This window comes from Cydia splendana, chromosome 12 (genome assembly GCF_910591565.1).
Source record: "Cydia splendana chromosome 12, ilCydSple1.2, whole genome shotgun sequence".
In the NCBI taxonomy this organism is placed as follows: Eukaryota; Metazoa; Arthropoda; class Insecta; order Lepidoptera; family Tortricidae; genus Cydia; species Cydia splendana.
In genome coordinates this window covers 10,556,046-10,574,354 of record NC_085971.1, presented here as the reverse complement: position 1 = coordinate 10,574,354, position 18,309 = coordinate 10,556,046, and the positions used below count along the sequence as shown (strand labels likewise).

The 18,309-nt window shown below is 36.0% G+C and overlaps 2 protein-coding genes across 2 annotated transcripts; one reads left to right on the top strand and one right to left on the bottom strand.

The window, feature by feature from the left end:
• The first annotated feature begins 121 nt into the window (after positions 1–121).
• On the top strand, positions 122–6,998 carry LOC134795454 (sodium/hydrogen exchanger 8). Its single transcript, XM_063767298.1, has 7 exons — positions 122–1,448; positions 1,534–1,690; positions 1,986–2,140; positions 2,539–2,690; positions 3,389–3,517; positions 4,478–4,570; positions 5,078–6,998. Exons 1-7 carry the CDS (start codon positions 230–232, stop codon positions 5,228–5,230), a joined length of 2,058 nt encoding a protein of 685 aa, XP_063623368.1. The 5' UTR covers positions 122–229; the 3' UTR covers positions 5,231–6,998.
• LOC134795456 (probable prefoldin subunit 4) lies at positions 6,789–9,293 on the bottom strand. Its single transcript, XM_063767300.1, has 3 exons — positions 9,130–9,293; positions 8,809–9,030; positions 6,789–7,193 (listed from the first exon to the last, which is right to left on the bottom strand). The coding sequence occupies exons 1-3, from the start codon at positions 9,160–9,162 to the stop codon at positions 7,041–7,043; spliced, it is 408 nt and encodes a 135-aa protein (XP_063623370.1). The 5' UTR covers positions 9,163–9,293; the 3' UTR covers positions 6,789–7,040.
• Between the last annotated feature and the right edge of the window lie 9,016 nt (positions 9,294–18,309).

Sequence of the window (18,309 nt, the reverse complement as noted above, 5' to 3'; positions counted from 1 at the left end):
TGCGTTTTAAATGAAGACTTATCAGAACAATTTTAGTGTCTTTATGAGTAGGTGAAACAGCTTCCGTTATCACAAGACAGCTGTCGCTGTCACTTGCGTCATCTATCCTTCAAATCCCCCACTAAAAAATTATATCCCACTTGCTGGTTGCTGGGTTATTAAGGCAACGTTAGTCATATCTTGCAGTGATTGTAAATAATACGATCGAGTAAATTCTACAACATTCAAAATGATCCAGTTTAAGTTTACAGTGATATTCATAAGCTTTTTTCTTGTGTTCAAGTTAACCTACGCAACAGATCCTAGTCAAGTGTCTACAAATAAAAGGCAAAACCGTGGATCGATATCCGAAGAGACATTACAGTCGCAATTGATAAATACATACGGCAGCAAGTATGACCGTATGTTACAGAAACTTTCAAGGTCGAAAAGACTAGCTGAGGGTAATTCTAGCGAATCAAGTAGTATTGCCAGTGAAAATGGAAACTCGTCCAGCAGTTCATCTACAGAAAGCCCGCACGTCGTTTATGAATTCGGCGCCTCCAATACTTCCTTATTCGCGGTGGTGCCAGTTAACGCTTCGCCGTCCGCACCACCCAATGCGTCCTCCGTCGGACCTTCAGACGCCGCGCCACTGCCGGAAAAAAGTTCTGCCGAGGACGAACATAATAGTTCCATGGCTATATTCTTTGTATTGTGTATTTTGGCGCTTGGAATTCTCTTGATTCACATTATGCTACAAACTGGCTTCTCCTATCTGCCTGAGAGTGTTGTTATTGTTTTTCTTGGAGCCTTGATTGGAATGATCATTAACATGATGTCCATTCGTAACATCGCCAATTGGCGTAAAGAAGAAGCATTCTCTCCAACAGCTTTCTTTTTGGTGCTTTTACCACCTATTATATTTGAGTCTGGATACAATTTACACAAGGGCAACTTTTTCCAAAATATTGGTTCAATATTGCTATTTGCTATTGTTGGTACAGCAATTTCTGCATTTGTTATTGGAGCGGGGATTTATTTGTTGGGGTTAGCGCAGGTGGTGTACAAGTTGAGTTTTGTGGAATCCTTTGCCTTTGGTTCCCTTATATCTGCTGTAGACCCTGTGGCTACAGTGGCTATATTTCATGCACTGGATGTGGACCCCGTGTTGAACATGTTGGTATTTGGAGAGAGTATACTGAATGATGCTGTGGCTATTGTTTTGACTACTGCTGTGCTTGACTCTAATGATCCTTTTATGTCCACTGGAGAGGCCATTCTCTCTGCCATTAACAGGTTTTGGTTAATGTTCTTTGCATCTGCTGGTATTGGTGTCCTCTTTGCACTGGTTAGTGCTCTTCTATTAAAGCATGTAGATTTACGCAAAAATCCTTCTCTTGAGTTTGGTATGATGCTGGTCTTCACTTATGCACCTTATGTCCTGGCTGAGGGTATACATCTCTCAGGTAAATTATATTTTATTTTTATTAATGACTTATCAACAAACAAGCTATTATGTATGTAACTACAAATGCTACTTCAATATTCCAGGTATTATGGCAATTCTATTCTGTGGTATTGTGATGTCCCACTACACCCACTTCAACCTGTCCACCGTGACGCAAGTGACCATGCAGCAGACAATGAGAACATTGGCATTTATTGCTGAGACTTGTGTCTTTGCCTACTTGGGATTAGCCATTTTCAGGTAATTATTCAACTGATGAAGCTTAAAAATGTATATGCATACTAGTGTCTGACCAAAGTGTTGGTTTTGTCATAAAAATCATATTTTGGTCGAAGGTTCGGTTTCAGCCAAAAAACTGCCGAATGTTTTGGCCAAGCGGAAACTGTATTTATTGACTTATATTTTTATGTATGATAATATATCAGTCATATTAAAAACTGTTTTAGTTTTGGTCTGTACAATAAATGAAAAACTTAGTATAAATATTAAACAAAGAATTAATAAAATATATAGATTATTGTTATTATATTTTCAGTTTCAAGCACCGTGTGGAACCGGCTCTGGTGGTTTGGAGTTTGGTGATGTGTCTCCTCGGCAGAGCTGCAAACATATTCCCACTGGCACTACTCTGCAACAAGTTCAGAGAGCACAAAATCACTAAGAAAATGATGTTTATCATGTGGTTCAGTGGTATGTAGTCTTATAGATACAGATTAACGCATTCACTGCCAGCAACCCGCCAGGGGGGCGCTCAGTCCGTAGTCGCTTTTCGCATACGCTTTTTCCCCATGTTATCGGCTATGCTCATAGCGCGTAGCACGCGCTGGCACTGACACAGAATAACTAATGAATGTGCTTATCTAAGTTTTTTACGTTTATGGCCACTTTTAGGGTAGATTACTCAATAATTGGACATTAAAGTATTCATTGGTTCCCAGTTATGTAGGAAAGTCACAACTATTAAATAAGGTTGTAGGGGTCAATCCAAAAAGAAGTGAGGGGAGTTATTCTTGTCCCTGGGCCTTAGAAAGATAAATTGTGTAGTTACGTCTAAAAGTGGACCTTCACAAATGTTTTCTCCTTGTAAGGACTCCGAGGCGCCATATCGTACGCGTTGTCCCTCCACCTCGGATTCTCCGACGAGACGCGCCACGTGATCATAACGACCACTCTCATCATCGTCCTGTTCACCACGCTGATCTTTGGTGGATCTACTATGCCCCTGTTGAAGTTTTTACGGGTAATTGCTATAATAGTTATTTACAGTACATATGGTCCTATTTTCCCGCACTAGTGCGTAAAATAGCACTTTTCGTGCGTATGTCAAAAGTTTAAAGGACCATATGTACTGTAAAACGTTGTACGATACACGTGCGAATTGGTAATTCGAAACGAGTGGCGATAAATTAAAACACGACCGAAGGGAGGAATTCGCGATTTGCAAATTCCTCTTTTTCCGCACTTGTATCGTAAATAACTATTACGATACAAGTTTTTACACTATGTAGAGTACATCTCATAATCTTTTACAATATTTCAATGAATTAAGGTTGAGAATTGTATACATATTTATGATCTTGACTACGCTTTCTTTTCTGAGGATGGTGGCTGCATATTATTATTAATTATTAAGTTTGTAGTTTAGAGATTTTGTTTTAACATCTTACAGTTTTAATTCTACTGCTAGCACTAGATCAATTTTAGAGAAAAAAAATGTATACCACCTTATAGTGTAGCCATAAAGTCGTGTAATTATACATTATAGAAACATAACCTACCGCGAAAATGGAAAACTCGTTGTCTACAAGTGTCTACAACTAATTATCTTTGACCTCGGATAACGAACATCAATTTCGTCCAAGTATTTTTGAGCCAGGGTAACTCAGAATGTGTCTTTATAACATTTAAATATTAAAATGTTTTATTTAAACATTGTAGGCCAACAAGAAAACAAAGAAATCGCGGTCATTGCGTAAGCAGAAGGAAGTGAGCTTGTCCAAGACAAAGGAGTGGGGTCAGGCCATCGACTCGGAGCACCTGTCGGAGATAACTGAGGAGGAACTGGAGGTAACCGAGAAATAAGTCTAGTTGTATAATATTCATCATATCTTTGATTCCCCATGTGTCCCTGCGCCACGTGTTAGAAACGGGAACAGATGGGGAAAAACGATTTGCGGGGTAAGTCCCATCAGAGAGTTATTGTGTTATTGAATGTAGAGGTATAAAGTCTACGAGTTTGACAGCTGAAATAGATGGCACTTTTCGATCGACGCCATTTGTTTTATGGTGTACTGTAGACTGTAGATGGGATACTGTTGCGGCGCTCTTGTGCTAAACCTACTCACTTATCAAACATCAACTTTTGACATTCAGTGTTACCGCACAATGTATCTAATTTCCGTTCACTGATCTACTCTGTAATGTACCCTGGCTGGTGTTGTGGGTGTCCATGGCCGACGGTAATCGATTACCATCAGGCGATTAGTCTACTCGTTTGCCTATTCTAAAAAAAATTATGGGATTGTACAGCGACATCTACTTCAGCTGTCTAATTCGAGGCACGATTTTTTCTTAAAATTTATACCTCTACTACTTTTACTCACTTTTTGGTAAAACTTAGAGTCGCTTAGCAAGTGTAACAAAAAAATAACTCAAAAATGCGCGTTTTCTCAGAGCCCCAAAAAACCCCCATATAGCAAATTTCATCGAAATCGTTAGAGCCGTTTCCGAGATCCCCGAAATATACATAAATATATATAAATAAATATACAAGAATTGCTCGTTTAAAGGTATAAGATATACGTTCAGTGGTTATCACACAAATCGGGTGCTGCGCCAGTGTAATAAGCGCCTTATTACTGTCCTGCTTTAATTCAAGATCTACACCCATTTTATCCTAATAGGAAATTTTATGTTTTTGTTTACATTATATCCATACATTAAACCGCTTGGTCATGCGCACGAAAACAAGCGTAACGTGACCGGAAACAAATCCAAGTGACGTAAGGTAAAAATTGCCGTTTTCAGGTAAATTACTCGCATGCGACCCGCCTGCGCGGCTTCGTGAGGCTGGACATTAAATACCTGATTCCGTTCTTCACTAGGAGATTCACGCATCAGGTAATATGAGAAATGATTGCATGTAGCAGAAATTTAAACTTCGAATGAAATGTTGCAGTTAGTTTTCGTTGTAATGAATTTATTAGTTATAATTGACCATTATAACCAATAAAGGTATGATAAAGGTAAATTCATAATTTAAAAGCCTTTAAGTACATCTAACCACCTGAGGTTCACGGTTCTACCTATAGTACTAATTATTATTTACGTATAGTATTAATTTAAAACATTTTCAATTTATACAGAGTACATTTCTTTATTATTTTTACATGACTGCCCAAAAAAAAGAAAGTATTGTTTTCAGGGTTCATATTTGTATGTGAGTTTCTTTACAACTATTACCTATTTACAATATTAATTGCATATTCAACACCCAATTTTTTTGTATGATGGGCTTTAAGCCCTGAAAATAATACCTGACTAATACCCATAGTACATAACACAACACAGATTTTACCATTATAATTTGGTGTAAAACCTAAATTTTCCTTTTTTTATTTAAATCAGGAACTGAAGGACTGTAAAAGCCAGATGACCGACCTGACCAACCAGTGGTATCAGGCTATACGAATAACAAACGATCGCGAGACAGATGAAGAGGAAATCTTGCCGCAAAGCTCTCTGTCTAACTCAAACAGCAGTCTCCAGAGGGGTGTCTAAAATATATGTCTCTAGCCGTGTAACGCAATCCAGTAAGCTATGATGTAAGTAAATGCACAGATGAATAATGAAGACTACTAATCTCCATATGAACTCACTGAGATATTTTTAATAGATGACAAGCCATCCCAGCTTCATGCAATATTTATGGAACGAAGACCTCGGATGTGGTGACGCCATATAATTATTGAAACTATTTATTTATATGGAAATTAGGGAGTTTTTATCATTCACTCATCCGCTGGTAAATGTTAAACGTATTGATTTAATCAATGTTGATTGTCTGCGCGTCTAATGTTGAATGTATATTTGTGATTTTTGGATTATTATAGAAAATTATAATTTGTTATTATTGTAATTACAATTGAGTATTGTGACAAAGTCAGTGATTGTGATAGCATATTGTTAGATTTTCTGAATAGGTTGTATATTGAAACTAAAACAGTGCAATGATAGCTTTATGTTTAGTAGAGGGTTGTAGGTTCAGAACTCTTTAAGGGTTTAGTAAGAGTCATTGTATAATTTTCATATTATTTTACACCTAAAAGTATTTTTTTGGGTTTGTAGTTTTGTAAATATTTGTACTTACTTAATTATGATATTATGTACTTTATTTTGTATGTAACGTAATGTACCTATAAGATAGTTTTATAGTCATTGTGAGTACACAAATGTGATATAAGTTATTCTTTAAACAAGTTACAACCATTGTATTGCAAATATGTTCCTAATATTTATATTTTATATTAATTTATAAAAAAATAGGTGGATATTTTAGTCCTAAACTGGAACATTTTATTTTTGAAGTGTGAGTGCAACAACATTGCATATTTGCAGAGTAACCCATTATTTATTATTTTAATGATGATGGCGATTTATTATGTTATAAGAAAACGACGAAAAAAAAAACAAAAAAACCCAACAGGTTTGGCACTTTATAAGCACTCTTTTCTGTTTTCAACTGGAATATTCCATGGTTATGGAACCTATGGGAACCTACATAATATGATATGTTTACTATCTAAGAGGCTAAATACATTCTACCCACTTAAACCTATTGAAATATTTTAAAATATTCAGAAATTGTGTTATTCCTACTTAAAATTAGGATTAATAGAGTAAACAAGTGCCTCTATTTCATCCATTCTGTCATTTTAATTTAGAAATTTCCATAGTTGTGTAGTAATTAGATACACTTGTAAAATCTGTATATTTGACTTTCAAATGAACAATTCTAAGAATTGGGTTCACAATAATATAATTTGACGATTTTGATGCATGCAATGCACTGAGATTAGATAGTAGTTGTAATTAGGATTTTGGCATATTTTTGATTGCTCATACCCATCATTTAACAGTTAAAATTCCCAGTGAATACAATATTAACTTATGTTATGATTTGTTATCTGTCCCATTTTGCTACTATCTACAATTACCTACTTATGCAGTATAATAATGCCACAGTTTATTTATGTAAATTAGCATGCCTCTTTTATTTAGAACAAGTTTATTTGTTTCACTGGCACAAAGAGTTTAGAGGATAATAAAACAAAAAGTATTTGAAACTTATATTATTTAAGCATTAAGTAATTGGTTATTTAAATATGTTAGCAAGGTTACAACATGTTGATTCATATCTTGCTGTTATTGAGGCTGCAGTGAACATCTGGCATTTCATACAACTTGTAAGAACATTTGATACCTACTAGTTACTGTTGTACAAGTCATAATATAATGTATCTTATTAAATAAAAATTGTGACACTGCAGTGTTAGTTTTGTTTCAATATCTGAATATTGCATTTGATGCGTCATTCCTCCTCATTTTCCAAATTGATATGGCTTCCGAACTTTCCATAAAGGTGTGCCTTCAGTTCACCCATTTGAGACTTGAGTTCCTCACATTTTGCCTCTAATTCAGCTATTTCATTTTCTTTTTTCTGTTTTGATTCTTCTAATGATTTCTGCAAAACACATCAACTTATTTTTTAACAATATTACATCTAATGAATGAAAGAAGAAAATTGCACATTAGGTGACTAATATCTGGAAGACCGAGCTTTGCTCGGAAAACATATAAAAACTCAAAAATGTGCGTTTTCCCAGAGATAAGAGACCTAGCTAGGTCGATTTATCACCCCCGAAAACCGCTATATAGCAAATTTCATCGAAATCGTTAGTGCCGTTTCCGAGATCCCCGAAATATACATATATATACAGTAGCGGAAAAAAATCTATCATATTTGTGTTTTTATTAAATATTTCTATATGTGATCGACTAAACCTACCTTAACTATTATCATATGAAAGCTCTTTAAATGGAGAGTATAATCATATATTACATTCATATGATATCATAAAAGACACTCGTTTTGCACAAATTTATTTAAAAGTACCTAAAATAACTAAAACGCAAAGTATAGGTAAAAGTGGTTTATTAACAAAAAAAAAAAAACAACAAAAATAACAGATTCTTGACTGAAAATCGAAATATATGATTAGTACTTGGTACTGAAACCCTTTGCATCAAGAACAGCTTGGCATCTTCAGGGCAGTGATGCAATCAGCTTTGCGAGGAAAGAATTTGGAATGCGTTCCCATTCTTCCTTTAATTGCTCAAATCTTTCATTGATATTTCTTGCTTTTCTTGCACTCACACGACGTCCTAGCTCCTTCCATAGATGTTCTATCGGATTCAAGTCCGGACTTTGACTGGGCCATTCCAAATTCCTCACTCTACGTTTTCTGAACCACTGCTTAACAAGATTCGATGAATGTTTCGGGTCATTATCTTGTTGAAATATAAACGCCCTGCCGAAATTTTGGCGTGCCCAGGGAAGATAAAAAAAACATCTTGTAATATTTCTTCATATACTTCCTTTGTCATAATCCCGTTTATTCAATGTAACGGACCAACGCCACTTGCACTGAAACATCCCCATACCATAAGGGAGCCGCCGCTGTGCTTGACTGTAGGGAGCTGGTACTTGGGGTCATCATCATCATCATCATCATCAATCTCAAAATGTTGCGGTCAACCAAATGTGATGTGCAGCATGGGCAACCAGGTTTGTTGGGCTTTTTTACACATCCGTGAAGCTTTTCGCGTTTTAAAACCTTTGATATAGTCGATTGATGAAGTTGAAATTGCTTAACCAGCGTTGATTGCGTTAAGCCATTTTTGTACCCCATTACAATTGCTTTGCTACTGATAAGTTTTTATTTCCACGAGGTCTCCCCATGACGGAACTGATAATTCTTACAAATATTGTTACGAATTAACACGATATTCTGTTTTTTATTGACTTATATACTACAAGTGACGGACGTCATGTTTCAGAAATACGAATTCAAATAGATTTTTGAAATATTATTGCTGTTAGCATATATTGGGCCTAGAATAAATCAATACAACCTTTTTTGATTAGTTATCAACAAATTCAGTCCCTAGTTTCATCTATTTTGATATATTTTACAGAAAAATCACAATATGATAGATTTTTTCCGCTACTGGATAAATACACAAGAATTGCTTGTTTATAGGTATTAGATAGATAGATAGTGAACAATAATATTTACCATGGTGTCTTCAAGGCTCTGACAAATAAATACTTCTCCAACAAGATAAGGAATTTTCTCGCTGTCGTCAGCAAGCGCCAGCTCTTCAACAGCTTCTTCTAAATTCTTCATGTCGTTTTGTATCACTTTCAGCTCATCTTTGTAATCGTCTACTTTAGCGTTTAGCCGCGCAAATTTGTTAATTTTTTGCTGGTCTTCAAAGGAAATATGGACGTCAGAGTCCTGAAATTACATAAATATTGGTAAATCAAACAAAAATGAGGACAGGTGTAGCAATGATGAGGAATTTTGATTTAGTGGAATTGCTATGTAATTACTAACCGGTTGAAATGTTCCTTTTCCTGAATTGGCCATGGTGCTTAAGGAAGTACTGATCTGACCGATCGAGGTTCTTCTAAATTAAATTTCCACAGGATTTTCTCGTTTCGAAAATCAAAAGTCTAAAGTAACCTCTGAAATAATTGTAAAGTTTGACGCATTGACGTCTGGCAATTTGACATTGACAGCTCTAAGGCGTCTTAACAAGCGACGGGTAATAATTGCACACGGAGCATGTTATTTGCATATGTTGCGCCATATGCGCAGGTTATGATACGGTTTGTGAACTTTGATAGAATGCTTACATTTGATCGATCGATTGAATTCGCCACACTTCAGTCACAGTATAATAAATAGTACTAACGTACAGTATGGACACTCCCTGCCTCCCGTTGAAAGTGCCGCCCACCCGCTCTCGGTTACCTCATGGTCTAATAAAACATGGTCTTCTATTCCCAGAGTGACACAGGCCTACGTCACAATAACATGGCCGCTATATATAGCGCTATCGCATATTATCATATAGCGCTGTCGCATGATGACGTAGGCTTTAGAGATGGGCGAAATGTGTCAGTAAAGGGAAAAGATTGATATATATCTTTTTACCACTGGGATATGTATCACTCTTTTATATCTTTATATCCGTGTGTATCAGTTGTCCCGCTCGTAACTGTATCGACACTTACTGACTTTGCGTCATATTATGAATGAGAGAGAGACAGAATTGTTATTATAACGTGGCGACATTTTCATTTTCATTTTGTATCATGATGGATATAGATTAGTACATTCACAAGGAAGCTTTATTTGGTTCGTATTGTCATGCGCAAGAATATATTTGCCTAATAAAATACCTTATTGCTTTTTGTTTACATTTTATTAAATGCAATGCAATTTAACTCATTAACCGAATTAATAACTCATCATTGCAATTTGCATTGCATCCTGCGCGAGCGAGAAATACTATACTATCTACTTCTCGTTTCCGCGGAATAGCGAATGACGCGTCCGAATCCGCCTGAACGACCGCTGTCGCTCGTTCGTGTTACTTCGGTCGACGCGCGACCGAGTCATCGCTTTCGCTTTAGTAAATCGTTGCCGAGGGAGTGAGCGGTACGGATATACTGATACATTCGGATTCGTAAAGACAAGAAGAGTGATTCATGAAACGAGAAGGATATATATCTTTTTTATCTATCACTCCTGAGTTACCCATCTCTAGTAGGCTTGTGTCAGTTAGGTGACCTAGAAAAGACGGGAATAGAGTACCAGGCGGAGTATATTATTATACCATGGGTTACCTCACAGTTACCGGCTGGCAAGGACGCGACGACGCGGTGCGCAGAGCGGAGGCCACGTAAAATATTCAAATATTAAACAAATATTTACAAAACCTATCAGATCACACTGAAAACAACAAAATTCATATAGATGAACAAAAAATCATGTTTTCAACTCACGTAATATTTTTGTGGCCTGAATTTCCTTACAAAAATTTTGTTACTTCGTTTAAACTGATTCAAAATAGGAAACTATTGTATAAATCGAGCTTAGATACCCACCTTACAGGATAATACGATTCTTATTTCTTCCTATACGCGCAATGAGTTTTGAGTCATTGAGGTCATCGAACTTGACAACAAAATGGCGGGAACCCTAGCACGTCTTATCTCACTCACACAAGCAAGGTACGCGTTCACCTACACGAGCTTAGACTGTGTGCGTAGGGACGAGTTTGTTTCATACATTTGATCGCCAGTGTCCGAGGTGTGCTTCAGTCGTCGATGTATCGAAAATGGTGTGCAATGATAGTGATGAGTGTAGAGTCCATTGCTTAAGGCTCCTCTTCACATTGGGCCAACGCCAACGCCAACGAGGGACGCATTTATGCGTTAGAGGGAGCAAGTGATATTGCTATCTCATTCTACCGCATGGCTGCGTCCCTCGTTGGCGTTGGCGTTGGCCCAACGTGAAGAGGAGCCTTTAGGCGTGGACAATATTATAATACGGAAACGACTCGCGTTCTTGCCGTAGACTGGATGACCACGATAAATAATAAAACCATCCATTATAATGTACCTATGTAGAGTCGGACCAAGCTTACGCTCATGGGCGCCGGTAGCAGGGTGCAAGGGGGTGCACTTGCACCCCATTGTCAGGAAAGAAAATGCATTGAAAATGATACATTTTTTACCCGACTACACCATTATTATGTTACTGTTCGAATAATTACTGAAGGCGTCAAGGTTGCTGACCAAATTTGTTCATCACCTGTTGTGACGTCTAGATTCTGTTGTATTACAAGGTGATAAATAAAACTCAGTTGGTCAGTCAGGTGTGCTCCGCGACCCGCCTGTACGCCGTGACAGTTGACAACAGAATGTCGACTTGCAGGTAGTTCGCATTGCACTTTTATTGTATAAACGTCACATCTCTTCCTTTTTATAATGATTTATTTATTTTATTTTATGCGTTAGCCATGCAACAATAGTTCAGTCATCTCACATCTGTTTATCTTATAACTGCTAGGTTAATTTAGATTCTAATTCCGACATACTACCACCGGTTCGGAAAACAGCGTTAACCTCAGACCCGAGAAGAACCGGCGGAAGAAACTCGGCGAGGTGTGGATATATTCATTTCTCAACAGTTCAACAATAAACATTTTTTAACAATATAACCTTGGAATATTTACACTATTCCTAGTATCTCTCTCAGTTGCTTAGCGGTCAGCTGGAAGAGATCCTTTAACGGGATGAGTTCGCCTTTGTACACATTTATTCTATTCTCTTATTGTTATGTGCTTGTTTAGCGTAATAAAGTGTTTTAATACAATTATGGTTTTACTTTTACAATCAGTCTCTTTCCTTCTCCTTTTTTCAGTTTTGAATTTTGAGTCTGCTTTCTTTTATTCAAATTGATAATAACTCGAGGTTTAAATATCTTACGAGTTTAACCTTAATTGATACATATTTTCTTTGGATGCTTACACTTTTCTAGGTATTTTCATTAGCGTTCAAGCTATGTACACGTTTCACACAATTAATACCTATTTCGTGAATTTCCAATAAAATTGTAACACACAGGTAACATATTCCAATAACATCTCGTACATGTACATTATTTATTGGCAACAAACTGATTTCCTCAGTTTTACTTGGCTGTTTGATAGGTAATATAGTATAATATATAGATATAATGCAATTTATAATATACGTAAATGGTCCAATGTTAAGTAAGGTAAAAAGTCATACCAGATATCACAACCTATTTAGTTTTACTTGTGTACTGGTATGTTATTTACGCAAAGCATGATTTATACAAATAGATTTCTATTACTCGGGTAAAATGATGTAGGTACCTACATATTTGACCGTTATTATTATAAATTGCATTGGATACATTATTTTATTACCGTTTTTAATTATAATACTTGCTGAATACAGTATTGACCTCAATTATATTCAAGTATGGTATATCGACTGTACTGTTAATCTAGCAACTTAATGTTACTTATACAATGAATGATATTATTTATGTTATGAAAACAACTTTAATCCCTGCTTACAATTGGAAGTTGATTTTAGCCTTGACTATAGTCTACAGTAGCCCTTGACTACAATATACACAGCCTTAATTTGACCATGATTACAGTCACATTAATATTTTTTTTATAGACATTTTGCTTCCCTTAGGTTCAATTACTTACAGATATATTATAGAGCAAAACTAGCACCTGTGTATGTTCATTTTGATGGTGGCATATATTGTTTAACTCTAATTATGTATATTTTACAAGGAACCAATGGAATTTCATTACCATGAACACGGTTTCACCGAGTACATTGTTCGAAGATTTACTTTATTATTATTCCGTTGCTTTAATAAAACCCTAGGCCATTTTGGGTTTTAGTTCATACTTGGTACTTAGTACCTGTACGATAATTAAACAACGACTTAAGTAAATAACTCTTTGATAATATACTCTTGCAAATATAGAGGCTCGATCTGCAACCTCAATTTACAAGGTTTGTTTGATTTTGTTAGTTTCAACCTCAACTAGGCAACTGCAATTTGGTGCAATCAAGATCACGTCTGGTCCTTACGTTTTTATACGTACACAGTATAAATTTCCCACTAACGTGCCTTTTTATTACACTTAATTAAAACTCATCTCTGTCTGGGTAACTGTCCGATATTGACGCCATCGCTTGGCCGTCCATTTTACGGATTTGGTTACTATGTTCGTATGTGTATGTTTTCGCTATTAGGAACAAGTCATATATAAAGCAGCGCAGTGGGAGTGCAAGGTTTCACGCATCGTCACTGATTGGTACTTTGTATTTTTTCAGCATTTACTTTAGATACCTACACAATGTGTGGCATTGTGACGGACCCAGCGTCTATTTATTTACCTTAAATTGACCTTTGACCTGATTGTAAATTTATAGAATTACTATTGTGTCCTTTTGGCACTAAAATTAGTTGATTGGCTTTAGGTAATTTATTTATTTTTGGACTTTAATTTAGTCGGCCCGTCGACTTTTATCGGTACTCATTTAGTCCTAGTGCAGCTTTGCATTTTGAATTGGCCTTTGTAGGCACATTTATCACATGCCGGCACATTTTATCTTTTAGGGGGAAGGCGGCGCCATTATCGCAATCCTGTCTACCTGTTTGTTATGTTTGCCCAAAAACTCTTTCAGTTGCCTCCTAACATTTTATCAAATTTGTTCCCATAATCACTTGTTTATTGTAACTGAAATCCCTAGATTCAATATTTTCCTTTAGATCGGCGGAGGCTCAATTTTCCGCATTGAAATCACATTTAGAATCATTAGGAATAGATTAGATTAGAAATTTCCAAAGTACAATTCTTGTTGCATCAGTCGAAACACGAATCGTTCATACAAACTCTGTTTTTGCGAAAAGTATTCTTATAATTTGTCGACAGCAACTTTAAAAATGTCCATTACGCTAGCTTCTGAAACGTGCGTACTTGGAAGAGTGCTCGCAGATAGCAGGCACACGACACTCAGGCACATTCTAAAGCTTTCTAAAGGACAATTAAGACATCATTGTAATACTATCCGTAAGTAAGCACGGAACATGTGCGTTAGGTAAGTACCTTCTAACTACCGAGTTTCTGTACTTAAGGAGTTATCGAAGTAACCTAACGTGTAACAAACAGAACAGGTAGACACATATACATAGGATTGGACCCCAAGACATACATTAAAGTTCAACGAGTCTTTGTGACAATAACCTGTTTCACTCCTTAACGTTAATTATAGTCACATATTACTAACAATTTAAATTTTATGGAATTTTTCCTGAGCTATATTAATTTTTAATTCTGAAGAACTTATCATTTGCACTACATGGGCCGATATCCCATGCAGCACTCGCGGAGTTTTCACTCCAATGGTATTTCCTTATTCGGACTTAGGTTTCACTCACGGAGTCTTCACTCCAATTGTAGGTATTTATTTATACGGAACTCGTATCTTGCATAAACTATACATTAATACCATTGTCTTTTCAGCCTATGAAACTCGACTTTTCTAGTTTTCATATTTATAGGCAAGGTTGTGTCAATGTCTAGTTAGTTATTTTAAATACACCATAGTCGGCATCAGCAACCCCGCCCCACCACCATAACCGCGGTACTTGCATTTGAAAACTCGTTTAAATAATTAAATAAAGAACTTATTTAAGGAGGACAAGGTAAGCATTTCATGAGTTTCCAAATGTAATCGATCACCGCGCAATCATTGCTGGCGCGGCAGAATTATTAAGCATAGCCATACCTTCCCAAGGCCCACGGTCCTACCAGCTGTAGTAGGTACTTTCTAAGTTCGGTGGAAGAATTTTTTACATTTATTCGGAAAATGGTTTTTTTTATTATAATTATTTTCAACAAAATCTGTTTACTGCACACATGTACGACTCTAGATTCTTCAGACTCTGAAGACCCTTAGACCCTTTAGACTTCCTTAGACTATTTAAACTCTTACAATCTTTAGACTCTAACTTAGATTCTGTAGTCTCCTTAGACTCTTTAGACTATTTAGACTATTAAGACTATTTAGACTCTTTACTTTTTAGACTATTTAGACTCTTTACTCTTTAATCTCTTGAGACTCTTTAGACTCTTTAGACTTTTTAGACTATTTAGACTCTTTAAACGCTTTAGACTCTTTAGACTATTTAGACTCTTTAGACTCTTTAGACTCTTTAGACTCTTTAGACTCTTTAGACTGACTCTTTAGACTCTTTAGACTCTTTACTCTTTTAACTCTTTAGACTTTTCAGACTCTTTTCACTCTTTAAACTCTTAAGACTCTAGGTTTAAACTCTTAAGACTTTAGTTTCTTTAATCTAACTTATTTTTATTTTTTATTTCCTTATACATATATTATATGATGTGAAAAGCAGTATGGGTCACATGGTAGCAAAATTATTTTCACTTTGGGCGTTAACACTTGAATCCCTCACTACGCTCAGTATTCCATTTTAATACCTCGCTTCGTTCAGGATTCAATGTTCGCCGTCGCCGTAACCATGACATTTTGCTCCTTAGCGACACAACCTAATGTTTAATTGAAGCAGAGTTGCATCTGTTTTGCTTCGTTCCATTTTAAACAAAACAAAATCAACCCTGAATACACTATAGATTCAAATTTCAATAGCAAATTTCAGACTTTTTCCTTGTATGGCTGGGCCCCAGGAGGGTGAGTGCAATATTAACACAACAACATTTACAACCATAAAAGTATTCCATTTTTGGAGAATACTCGTATTAAGCTTAAGCTTTACGACAAATTTCACCGACAGTATCAGTTTGTTTACTTATTTTTCCTTTTGCATTATAGAAACAAGACCCAGAGAATATTATGCTGATTTGGTTAAATAATTTAAATGCATATCTAACTAGCACACGTAAGCTAAGTAGCACCATGTTGTATAGCAGATGATCTGTTGATTTTTATTGAGTCTGACGCTAAATAAAGCGTACACTTATTATTTATTTAGGTAGATAACTTCTGGTTAAAAGTGTTAACCCTATTATGTGAACTATTATTAAGCATTTGTCGTTAATTTGATACATTTGTGAGCTAATAATAAACTACAGCGCACCCAGATATTGTTTCAACAACCGTTAACGCAGACAGCACCACGTTGGTATACTTAGTTACCTGTAGTAAATTACCGGTGAACAGACATATTCAGCACTACACAGCAATATGCGCGACAGTTTATTTATTATACGTATAACTTAATTATAGTTTTACACGCTTCCTTAAATACACAGTCGCTATAAAAGTTTTATTTCTATTTTATAATAACTTATTTTACTGTATTTGGCTTAATTTCTGTTCACCGACCCGTTTTTTGGAAAGATAAAAGCATTTAATAGTATTTAAACTGAATAAGACGTTGAAATGTGCCCTATAGTAATAATATTAGCGTAAAAATAGTTCTTTTCTCGATCAAAATATAGTTTAAATACCAGAAGTGTACCTTATAAAGATGTTTATGTGCTCAGAGCTATAAATTAAGTCCACAATGGGTCCATCATACCTGTGCTATTTGGGTCATTCGTCTCCCTCCCTTTTATTGAAAAAATAATTTCAAACTGATAACTTTTTGTCGGTTATTTAGCAACTACATCGATTTTTTTGTTTTTTCTTACGTTCTTTATCCTCGTCGCCATTGTGACGTCTAGATTCTGTTGTATTACAAGGTGATAAATAAAACTCAGTTGGTCAGTCAGGTGTGCTCCGCGACCCGCCTGTACGCCGTGACAGTTGACAACAGAATGTCGACTTGCAGGTAGTTCGCATTGCACTTTTATTGTATAAACGTCACACCTGTCAATAAATTCAGTATCGTACTCTATTTACTCTACTCTTTTCCTGTGAACACTGAGTAAATTTCCTAATCCTCTGTCATAAGCTCGGGTCAATTCTCGATTGAGCAATTTTTGGTGTCCTAAGGCTAAAATTCCAAGTACAATTCACGTGGGGGCTCAGCAAAAAATTATAAGTTTGGATACCTACGTCCAAACTTATAATTTTTTGTAACGTATTGTCAAAAAAGTAATATAAAGGAGCATTGCTTAGCTTAGAGATTTGATTTGATTGCTTATAAAAAAATGCGTTATTTATTAAAATTTTTCCGTTTATGTATATTTGACGGCGGGGCACTGTTTTTGTTGTCACTCAAGAATACCTCCCAAAATATGGTGTGTCGTTTATCCACTATTTACGTTTATCATACGATACAATAGTGCATCACTTGGGCTTCGATCTCCAACACTAGTGGACATAGAGATGGTGTTTTTGATCGAAGAAACAGTTACCCTTTTTAAGCGACGTATTTTGGTACGGTTACTACGACATTCGTATGGGCACTATTTGTTGATATACAATTGAATTGTTTTATAAAATTATAGTTAGCAAAATGATGGTAGAATTTCGTGTCTAATGACTGCTTGAATCGGGTTCATGATGTACGAAAGATGCATGGTAAAAATACTTTTTTGAAGATTATATATTTTTACTTAGACCATACAAATGTCGAATGTGGCGTACAAATGTCGACACAGTGCCATAAAAACCGGACAAGTGCGAGTCGGACTCGCCCACCGAGGGTTCCGTACTTTTTAGTATTTGTTGTTATAGCGGCAACAGAAATACATCATCTGTGAAAATTTCAACTGTCTAGCTATCACGGTTCGTCAGATACAGCCTGGTGACAGACGGACGGATGGACGGACAGCGGAGTCTTAGTAATAGGGTCCCGTTTTACCCTTTGGGTACGTAACCCTAAAAATGTCGATACTTCCATATAAATGTCGATAGTCAACTATAAAAAGCAAATTAATGCCTTGTACACTACTTATATTTTTTGTTGTTAAACACCCCCTTTACTCAATCATTACCAATTATAATATTCCAAAAAAAGAAAAAAAACAATACAATTGTCGAAAAAACCCACTCTTCAAAAATTTTCCCTGTTAGAAAATTGTGATTGGTCAAACTATTATTAAGATATAAGAAAAACAAATGACTGCATTTAGTGCTTCTGTTCCAAATAGGTATGCACCTCCCTGAAACTAATCCTGGCGGCGCCCATGCTTACGCTGCATAGCATTTGTAATGACAACGTCTGGCAATG

What these genes read in the sequence shown, in the direction of transcription:
- LOC134795454 (XM_063767298.1), top strand. Translation starts at nt 230, where the DNA reads ATGATCCAGTTTAAGTTTACAGTGATATTCATAAGCTTTTTTCTTGTG. An exon ending in CCCTGTTGAAGTTTTTACGG is followed by an intron (nt 2,691 to 3,388) that starts GTAATTGCTATA and finishes TAAACATTGTAG; the next exon opens with GCCAACAAGAAAACAAAGAA. An exon ending in CTAGGAGATTCACGCATCAG is followed by an intron (nt 4,571 to 5,077) that starts GTAATATGAGAA and finishes TATTTAAATCAG; the next exon opens with GAACTGAAGGACTGTAAAAG.
- LOC134795456 (XM_063767300.1), bottom strand. Translation starts at nt 9,162, where the DNA reads ATGGCCAATTCAGGAAAAGGAACATTTCAACCG. An exon ending in GAAAAGGAACATTTCAACCG is followed by an intron (nt 9,031 to 9,129) that starts GTTAGTAATTAC and finishes ATGTAATTTCAG; the next exon opens with GACTCTGACGTCCATATTTC. An exon ending in AGAGCCTTGAAGACACCATG is followed by an intron (nt 7,194 to 8,808) that starts GTAAATATTATT and finishes TGTGTTTTGCAG; the next exon opens with AAATCATTAGAAGAATCAAA.